Genomic DNA, 10,266 nt, shown 5'->3' on the forward strand with positions numbered 1-10,266 from the left:
TTGGTCTTTTTCCTTGAGAGATTTTTAAATTTTTAATGATCAGTTTTCTGTCCATTGACTGATCAGTTCATCTTGTATCAGCAGGTCAACTGTTACGTACAGCTTGCTACCATCACCTTCCTGTATCCAAAAGACTGCTGAACGTCAATATGCAATTTCCTAACGTATACTGCAAACCAGCCTTGTACCCTCACTGATTAGCACCTTTAAAGTATATTTTTTTGGGGCTTTTGTGCCTTTATTGGACAGGATAGTGGAGAGAGACAGGAAATGGGGAGGCAGAGAGAGGGGGAATGACATGCAGTAAAGGCCGATGCGGGACTCGAACCGGGGCCAACTGCAGCGAGGACTGTAGCCTCTACACATGGGGCGCCTGCTTAGACCACTACGCCACACGACGCCCCATGATTAGCACCTTTAATATTAATCAATAACATATCATATTGTAATATGATATAATATGATATTATATTTTATTATAATATAATAGTTTATTACTTAAATGCTTCATGTGTCTGTGTGTCTGTGTTTAGCTTCTGTACCTCATCCCGAGACTGTTGCCTGAGACCAGAAGGACTCCCGTCACTGCCGATGGTCTGGTGGCTGAGAACCAGGAGGAGAACCTGCCGGGCCTGTGGAGCAGTGCCACAGACACCAACAGCACCTGGAGGAGCACAGCTTGGTATCTGTGGAGGCACAGTGCTTTCCAGCAGCTGCAACACATACCAGAGTATCAGGTGAGATGGAGCCCAGTGAGGTGCTCGTGTGTTTTCCTGCTTTGAAACGAAGCCTCGGCTCAGTGAACAGGTGTATCATACTCAGAGCAATCAGTAGCTTTGTCACTTCAATTACTATGTTAAATGAAATTGATTGATGGATTGATCTTATTGACGGAAAGTAATTATCAACCTTTGTTGTGTTTGTCAAGTTGTTGTTCTCTGAATGGCTGGTTCATGAGCTCAGAGTACAGAGAAGTGAAGACGCCCTGTCTGACCCAGAGCGGTAAGGCAGGAAACACACACACACACACACACACACACACACACTCTCTCTCTCTCTCTCACTCTCTCTCTCTCTAAAAATCAATAATTAAATCAATATACACGTAGTAACACAACTGTGTGTGTGTGTGTGTGTGTAGTCAGGAGTACCAGCAGTGGGCCTGCCTGGAGTTGTACTGGTCTCGGCCGGAGGAGCAGGGAGGCTGTGGAGGAGACATGAAGAGCCTCTGTTCTCATCTCCTCTGTGCCATCATGGACCACCAGTTCAGGTGGGTGCACATACTCATGTAAACAGTATCTTGCATGTTAAAGGTAATTACTCAATACACACATGGGAACTTTTTATTATAAATTATAATAGAATGTGTCAAAGTCTGGGTCAAATCTTTTCAATAGAAGCCGTCCACAAGAGGAAGCATGAATGACACCTGAAGTACATGTAGTGTAATGTTTTCACTCATTAGGTATAAAAATGTGCTGATGTCCAAGTGTACTTCAGCACACTTGCAGTCTTTGGTACTTTCATGTTGGCTTCATATTCAGCCTCGGAGGTTTCCTCTTGGTCAAAACATTATGTAGTTTAAAAACAAAAGCAGCAGAAAAAATATTAAAATTACAGGAAACACAAAGCCCGAAATGTCTATGTTCAATATAAAGAAAAATGTAAGAAGACACTTATTGACTGCTTGTACTTATATGTGAATATAACAGACTTTTCTCTCCTGTTTAACCTGCTGTAAGAAAAGTAAATGTACATTATTGTTTCCACCTTAAATGTAACTCTTCTGTGTATTTTATGTTAACAGTGACCAGAGCGTGAGGAAGTTAGATCACAGAGTGTCAGCCACAGGGACCTGTCTGCCAGACATCCTGTCCAGATTACAGGTGTGTGTTCACTGTATGCGTGTGTGTGTGTGTGTGTGTGTGTGTGTGTGTGTGTGTGTGTGTGTGTGTCACAAGTTAAAAAAAACAGTTTGTGTGATGTTTGGATTAAAATACTGTACATTCATAGTGAGCTGAGCTAGAAAGAAGTATTCAGTAAGGTAAAGTTGAATGAGAATCTGAAAGAAAACCAATCATTGTGTGTAGGAGCTCGTCTATGAGATGGAAGTGACCAACGTCTCTGGTGGCTGGAGCAACAGAGCTGATGTGTGTGACTTCCTGTTTGAGTTTGTGTCTCAGAGATGCTCCTCTACAGTGAGCTCAGCTTCACTGAGTGTCAGCTCCGAGCTCAGCCTGCAACACACACTGAACACATGGAACAGGTACACACACACACAGACACACACACACACAGACACACACACACAAACACACCATGTGGATTATCTCATTTTGTGTAAAGCCACTGAAACCTTCCTGTGCATGTGTGTGTCTGACAGAGTGCTGCTGGCTCTCCCAGCGGTGCTGTTTGTCAAGGTGAAGGCTGAAGGAGGGAGGACGACTCTGGACTGTAACACAGTGATGGAACATGTCAACCAGCATCAGGTGAGCGGCTCAATCAGATTTTGATACGTTTCTCTCCCAACTCTGATCAGCTGTTTCAAAAAGATCAGTGATTGTGTGCGAAAAATTTTTCTGTTCTTCCTCTTGTCCATCAGAGGAAGGTGTGTTCTCCAGCCAGCCTGCTGCCACGCCATGTAACAGCACACTTCCTGAGAGTGAGAATCACTTCACTAAAATCTAAAGATCAATCAAATCTATGATACATTTCTCACTGTTCTTTATAGAGCTCATTATCATTATCATTATCATTATCATTATCATTATCATTATCATTATCATTATCAAAGAGCATGTGTGCTGACTGTGTTTCCTCTCCAGGGTGTGTTATGTGCCAGTGTGTGTTGCGGATGTCCCAGGACAGAAGTGAATAAGGCCTGGTCTCAGATCAGTCTTCACTGTCCCCTGCTCCTGACCTCCACAGTGGTACTGCTGAACTTAATTAACATTTACATGCTCACTTTGAGTCATTCATTGGATTCAACCAGTATTTACAAGGGCCAGTTACAAACACTGATACTTCAGGTCTTTTGCATGGAAAACATTTTGATCTCAATGTCACAGAAGGTTTATAAAATAAATGATGGCAGCTTCAGTTTCAGGGTCCTGCTCACTGTCACTTCAACCCTACCACCAAATTTAGCAGGTATAAGCAGGTAAACCCGCTAAAAAAGCTGGTTAACCCCTTTTCCACTGCCAGATGAGTTTGCCTTTCCATTCAGACTGAAGACATACACAACTGCAAGGAGTGACGTCATCACATGCACATTACAGAACACACACACAATGCCGATTGAACCCTTTTCCATTGCCGGCAAAAGCCCAATGTAAGCGGGTCTTAGCAGGTTTTTTTGACCAGTGGAAAAGGGGTTTAAGTAACACCTGTGCCTTTACTGCTCTGACGAGTCAAAATGTCTTCTCATAGCTGTTATTCTGAGCCGGTACTAAAGGGAGAATCCACCGAAAACATTGTTCAAAAATATTAATCTATTAGTGATTGACCTTGAAATTAGTGAGGTTTGAAGGAATAGTTTTCTTATTCCTGGGTCTGATGTTCATTCACCTCCAGAACTGCTTTATTCAAGGTTTTAATCGATTGAAATAAGTTATTCTGTCTCTGCACCACTTGGCAAGCCACTGTTTTCCATGGACTCTGTAAAATCTGCCAGTTTAGTTAGATTTTTCCTCAATTTTTCAAGAATTTCCTCGAATCAAGCTTAATTTTCTTGGTTCTCATGCAGCATCTTTCCATGTTGTTTCAAGACATAGAGACTAACTCTAGAAGATTCCTAAGGAAAATGAAACTACAGTGTCAAAAGTTGGAAGGTTTTCACCCTATTATTAGTTTTCATAAATGTAAATCTTAAAGGTTCAATATAAAAATAAAATGACCTGCTGAGACTGGGGTAACAGGGAAAAATTAAAGCTTTAAAAATGAAGTTATCAGGATATAGTTATTGCCTTATTTTGAAAATTTCATATCATGAAATGGTTATTATCTTTTAATAGGAAATGTTTTTGTTTGTGTGTGTGCGTGTAGCACTGGTGGGAGTGTCTGTCTCCGGTGCTGGTGTCACTGTGGAGTCGTGTGTGTGATGGAGAGCCTCTACCAGAGCAGCTGCAGCTCCTCACTGACTGTCAGCTGTGGGCACACAGGTAAATCCTCACTCTGTCTCTGACTTGGTTGTAGACACATGAAGACGTTTCTCCTCTCTTCCGCAAGGCTTCTGATCCACCTCAGTCCATGTCATTCCTCAGACAACTGTCAGTGTTCTGGTTCATCCAGCATCTCAGTGTCAGTTTTTCTTTCTGGTGGTTTGTGTGTGAGTTGGCTCCCCTGTGTTGACTTTTGATTCTCTCTGGTGTTCAGTTTAGAAAAAGGCCTGTCATCACTGCCTGTGCCTCAAGCTCCAGCTCTGCTGTTGGCCTCCAGCCTGCGCTCTGCCTGGCGAGGTCGTGGGGGGGGCAACCAGGGCTTCAGTGCAGCCATGAACATGCTGCGACCAGAGAGGGACACACAGCACCGACAGGTGAGAGTTTAAAACTTACTCATACTCATGTTGGTCCAAACCAACCTGTGTTTGTACATTTGTTTCCATTCAAAACCTTCATGTACACTAAGCTACAGTTATTATAATGCTATCATGATGAACAACATTGAATTTATGTCATATAGGTACAGAATACACGCTGTTCAGGTCAGAATCTGCTGGAATCATTATCTTTTGTGTTGGTTTAGACACATCAGCTGACCCAGACTGACCTCTGATCAGAGGTTGGTTTCCTCTGTTTCCATATTTACCTGCTGCTGTCTCATTTCTTCTTCTAGGTGCTGGTTTTCCTGCTTTTCCTGTGTGTAAACGACTATCTGTCAGCACTCCTGTGTCCTCAGGTATCTGACCACATGCAGCCCCGTACAGTATCCACCAGCAGGTTGTGTTGAGCCTTAGGTTAGATGTTGTGCAGCAGTTGGGATTTATATGCAGTTACAGAGACAGGTTTGTCTTGGAGGCCGAGCATTGGTCAAGAAACCTCAATGACAGAGCCAAGATGGATGTTCCTCTCTTTTCAGGCTTTATGCTAAGCTAAGCTAAGCTGCTTCATATTCAGTGTACAAATAAGAGACTGGAGTCAATCATAGCAATGTGGATTTTATTTGTACAGCACGTTTTATTACTAGTAAACTCACAATGTGGTTCACAATGAAAGACAAAATATAAAAATATAGACATACACATGAGAAAATACACAGCAATAAAATCAACACAGCCAAATAGAAACTCCTGCCACAGATGTAACAAACATGTAACAAACTGTACAATAAAGAAGTCCTGACATGCGGCTCAGAGAATAAGCTTTGAGTTTGCTTCTTTGTCTCATCTAGCGTGTTTCCAAAACTCTTTAATATTCCTTAAAGATAATTTAAAGATTTTAAACATTTATTTGCAGAGTTCACTCTCCCTCAGGTCAAAGTTCATTATGTTTACAAAGTTTAAACTTCCAACAAAACACTGAAACAATATGACACAGTAAGACCTTTGAACATAATGTTTGTTGTTGCTCCTCCCACAGCTGAAGGAGTAACAGGTTTATGTTTTGTCTTTTTGTCTCTAGGAGAAAAACAATCAAACAGCCAGGAGTTTATGCACAGACCTTCTATCTGTGCTGGTGGACTCTGCTGATTGGCTGCTCATCTTTAAGCCAAACGGTACAGTGAACATCTTCACACCTCAGTTCACTCCACATGCTCAGCTCTCTGCTGGTAGAGAACATCAGTTTAACCTGCTGGTCATCATGTGTCTGATTAAATCTAATGTTACACTGACATGAAATGGTTTTGTCTTGTGTATATTTTGCTTTATAAAACTCATGTGTTGCATCTTTTTCCCCCCCAAATCTAGAACAAGGTGTTTATCAGTCAGTTACCATGGTGATATCAGATGAGTTTACCCGACTGATGCCTTGGGCTTTCTACAGGTGAGCTTTCAAGAACATCATTAAACTAAACAGGAAAATTTCCAGCTTTAGATTCACTGTAGAACTTCTTCTGCTCACATGGTAATGGATAATGCAGGATCCAGATCTGCCACTACAACCCCCCCCCCCCACCCTGAGTTTGTTCCTGTTGCCAAGTACTGCTCATTGTGGGAGCTGTTGGGTTTCTCTCCATAATATTGTAATATTGTACTGTAAAGTGTCTTGAGTTGTTGGTTATGATTTGGCCCTACACAAATAAAATTGAATAGAATTGGTCAGTCAAGCAATAGATAAAGTTTTTACAAATGATGTAACAAGTGCAGCTTTTCTAGCAATCGGCCACTACATATTCTTATTGCAGCTGTACTTTGTAAAACATATCATTTCTGTGTGTGTGTGCGTGTGTGTGTGCGTGTGTGTGCGCGTGTGCGTGTGTCCAGCCTGCTGCTCCAGCAGAGTGCCGAGCTGCTGCACAGAGCTGTGCGTTGTCCAGGGTTCCTTCATACTTCTGTCCTCTGCTACATCCGTCTGCTGCAGCTGTTCCTGGAGGGGGACACACCTACACCAGCCGTCGAACCCCACGAAGAGCAGGTGACTGAGCCTCAGGTGATAGTGTGTACTCTCTGTTCATGTCGGACTGCACTCAAACCTGTGACACTGCTCTGAAATCAAATATATACATTGTATTGTCAGTTGGCGCCTTCCCAGATTCTGAGGCACACCAAGCAGTTTCTTCTGAGAGTGATCTCACAAATGTCTCCTGCTGCTCTGTCCTCCAGCCAACTCAGACAGGTAACCAACACACCTGAACACCTGCATTTCCCCCTCATGGTAAAATCTTCCATTCACAACGTTCACTGCTCTCTTCACTCTGGTGTTTTCTCTTCATCACTTCTTCCTGTCGGGTCTCTCTGTTGGTGGGCTTCCTGGTTCAGCTGGAGTCCCAGTGTGCAGACCTGGACCCAGAGGTGGCAGCGGCTCTCTCTGTGCACCTCCACCCTCAGAACTCGAGCCCAGAGATGGACTTCCTCTGAACAGCTGAGGACTGACACTGAGGCAGAGAATCTGGCTAAAGACTTATCCACTCCCTTGAGCTTTGGAGGTGTCTCTTTGACAGTCATTGTAACTTACTATCCACTCGGTTCTGTTTGGTGGTTCTTTTCTGATGTAATCCAACAGAAACATGTTCCTCAGTAATATTTACTTCACTGTAAAGTCTAAAAAACTGTTGATACTCAGCTTTGTAAAAAACGCCTACATTTTATTTACGTCTTTTTGTACATAATGCACACACATTTACACATGTACATCTGAAGCCCTTTTTGTTGTTTACAATACAGAGATAAACTCTTAAAAATGTACTGAGCACTGTAATAACTTAAGAACAAAAAACTCACCTAAGAAAACTGAACCGTATGTTCTTGGAAATCATTTTGCACTGTGAGGAGGTAACAGGCCATTTTTTACATGTATTTGGATAACAAGAGTATCACATTATAGGAATTAAAACTGCATCTATGTAGGTTACACAGTCATTAATACGTGGCTGCTGCTCTGAAATGAAAAGCTCCATATAGTTCATAGGCAGTGTAAAATAATCTGTATCAGAGGCACCAGAAGTGGTTGTTTCTTTAAAAAATTATAATCCATAAAATTTTAATTCAGTCAAACTTTTTGATACTATTCATGTTTTTTCAGCAATAGCCATTCAATGTATGAACACTCTGTAATTATCTATATGTATGTAATTCAGTTTTGTTGATATCAGCCTTGCAGCCTTTGAACACATCAGAGATGTTAAGTTACTGCGAATACAAACCCAACATTTCCTACTGCTAATACTTCACATTAAAAGCATCCAGCGGTGGAAACGCCGGTTGACTTTTATTGTGAAGCAGTGACAGGAAACAGTGTATTTGTCACAGTGCTGACTGCAACCGTTCATCAAAAATGCGTCTACAGAACGAGTCATTTTGGTTGTTTTTAGACATCAGATTCATTGTGAAAACTGCTCGGGGTAATGAAGAGTCAGGAGCAGCCACAGTGAGCTGTTAGATAAAGATTTGCCATATACTTCCAACTCCTCAGCCAAGCAACAAACTACTGGCACTGTGTGCAGACAACTAAATGTTTGCCTGACTGCTCTGTAAACAGAAAAACCAGCTGCTCTTCTGTTGTATTTCTAAGTAACTACTCATTGAGTGTGGTATTACCATGTTACCATGGTAGCAACAGGGGTCACCAAATCAGACCGAAATAAAATCTTAAGGATTACAACTTTGAATTTCTTAAAATCTGTTAGTAGAATATATCTTACTGTGACAAAGTTACAGCCTTCACTCCCAAGCATCAGGTTACACTGCAGCGCCTGTCAGTGATACACGTGTTCCCCCAAAACAAGCTAATACCTAAACATGTGGTCTCCTTGGTCGGAAATTGTCCTGACAATGAAATAAATTCATTCTGGAATGAGAATCACAGCCGACCATGAGGTGGCTGGATGCTAACTGTCAGTAGATTGGTCACTATCCACTAAAATGAAACTTCTGTTTCGGGTCCCATCCCAGTCCATGAAGTGAATGTAAAGAAATGAAAACCACAGTACAGGTTGTCAGAACTGGTCCCTGTCCCACAGTTTATGTACCCCTGCAGCAGACCTGGACCTGAACTCCCTGCTGTCATCTGTCCTGGTCCTGCGGAACCACCTCCCCGGTCAGAGTGATGGTGTGCAAGTCAGAATACGGCTGCTGCTGTTGGCTGCTGCCTCTCTGAGCCTCAACTTGAGTCAGTGGGTGGACCATGGACATATGGACATTCAGGTTGTGGGGTTTCTCAAAACGCTTCCCACATATCAGGCATGCAAACTCCAGGTCGGCCTCTGCCTTGTGTTTGGTCATGTGGTATTTTAGTGACGCTCGTTGTCGACACTGGAAGCCACACACCTCACACCTGCAGGAGAGAAACAATTTAAAATGAAGAGCGTTTCTAATATGTCATGTGTTTTTGTTTTTAAGAATCATTCTGCTGATTTTATACATTTTAGTTGTAGTTGTACAGTCTTGTGTGGCTCTGGAGCAGCTTTGTCATGTCTGAGAGAAAATCCCTGATGTGTTTGACAGAGGTATGAAGGGTTTAATATGAGACACTGGTACACTGCATTATTATTTTTAGAATTTGGACTATACTAGGGAAGTCAGGATGTGTCGGGCTACGCATTTTTAATTTTGAGCTTTATTTATATTAAGTCTGTCTCTTGTGAATCTGTCAGATTTATGTAATGTACTAAATTGTTGGAGTGCCTGGTATTAACATAGGGTTAGGGTTAGCCTTCAGTGATCCAGTCACAAGTGGTCAGTGGTCAGAGCATCTTTGGTGCATTCACACCTGAACTTAGAGCTGAACACCTGTGATCAGATCACCTGAGACAGAGGTTAATACCAGGTGTGAACAGGGCCTGAGACCACATTCAGAGGTGGTCCGGACCACATGTGGACACATTCTTCTAGCAATGTGAACATGAATGTGTCCTGGACCACACTGAAGGACCAGCTCCTCTACTGACGTCCTCTGTCACAGTCTGATTAGTCCCAACACAGTTTATAATGAACCAAAAATATTTCACTATTTCAACTGGATAAAACCTGATTTCATTGTAGAGCTACGATTCACTCAACCTCTCCGTGCCTTGTTCGCTCTCTTTCTCTCACAGACACACACACAAACTAATAGGCCTACACACACTGACAACAGACCCCTCTGTCCGATTGGTTAAAAACAACAACATATACCCGTTTATTTACATACAGAGCAGGAAGTGAGATCTAATCACAGGTGGTCACTGGAGACGCATTTCAAATCCAGGTGTAAACTGACAAACTTAGAGCTGATACTTGTGATCAGATCACTGAAGACGCATGTTCATGCAGGTCTGAACAGGGCCACTGTTAAATCTGTTTCTGAATAAATGAATGGTGAGAAGAACCATGAAACATGGAAGAATCACACGAAGAATCAGTTCATTTCATCATGTGGTTTAAATATAATAATTGAAGTTTTGAGATGGCGGTACTCACTGCAGTGGCTTGGCTCCTGAATGCCTCATCTGGTGAACTGAGAGATGCTTCCTCTGTTTGAAGGTCTGACCACACTGGTCACAGATGTAGTTCCTCTCCTCTGGAAACACAGAGGGGACAGACTTTAGCAGAAGCTAAAATAAAGATCAAAACATGACCAATGCTCTGCTGATAAAACATTGTCTAAAAAACAAACTAAAACCTTTGTTGAC

The 10,266-nt window shown here is 42.3% G+C and overlaps 2 protein-coding genes across 3 annotated transcripts in view; one reads left to right on the top strand and one right to left on the bottom strand.

Moving 5' to 3' along the window:
* The window catches only part of fanca (FA complementation group A), a 26,518-nt gene extending 19,176 nt beyond the window's left edge, over positions 1–7,342 (top strand). The window contains exons 27-42 of one of the 2 annotated variants that reach the window (XM_023397417.2): positions 534–737; positions 929–1,002; positions 1,142–1,270; positions 1,808–1,886; positions 2,091–2,266; positions 2,384–2,489; positions 2,603–2,662; positions 2,826–2,930; positions 4,045–4,160; positions 4,375–4,534; positions 4,834–4,896; positions 5,619–5,712; positions 5,906–5,981; positions 6,422–6,587; positions 6,675–6,773; positions 6,917–7,342. In XM_023397417.2, the coding sequence (XP_023253185.1) occupies positions 534–737; positions 929–1,002; positions 1,142–1,270; positions 1,808–1,886; positions 2,091–2,266; positions 2,384–2,489; positions 2,603–2,662; positions 2,826–2,930; positions 4,045–4,160; positions 4,375–4,534; positions 4,834–4,896; positions 5,619–5,712; positions 5,906–5,981; positions 6,422–6,587; positions 6,675–6,773; positions 6,917–7,015 (1,806 nt within the window). In that variant the 3' untranslated portion in view covers positions 7,016–7,342. The remainder of the gene's footprint in view (positions 1–533; positions 738–928; positions 1,003–1,141; positions 1,271–1,807; positions 1,887–2,090; positions 2,267–2,383; positions 2,490–2,602; positions 2,663–2,825; positions 2,931–4,044; positions 4,161–4,374; positions 4,535–4,833; positions 4,897–5,618; positions 5,713–5,905; positions 5,982–6,421; positions 6,588–6,674; positions 6,774–6,916) is intronic. The other variant, XM_087171504.1, reaches the window with a different exon arrangement.
* The window catches only part of znf276 (zinc finger protein 276), a 9,861-nt gene continuing 6,816 nt past the window's right edge, over positions 7,222–10,266 (bottom strand). Inside the window, exon 12 of the mRNA XM_023397418.2 lies at positions 7,222–8,930. Coding sequence (XP_023253186.1) covers positions 8,660–8,930 — 271 coding nt within the window. The 3' untranslated portion in view covers positions 7,222–8,659. The remainder of the gene's footprint in view (positions 8,931–10,266) is intronic.

The sequence above is a fragment of the Seriola lalandi genome, unplaced genomic scaffold (genome assembly GCF_002814215.2).
Source record: "Seriola lalandi dorsalis isolate HSWRI2012SDOR001 ecotype SW California unplaced genomic scaffold, Sedor1 jcf7180002055008, whole genome shotgun sequence".
Lineage (NCBI taxonomy): Eukaryota > Metazoa > Chordata > Actinopteri > Carangiformes > Carangidae > Seriola > Seriola lalandi.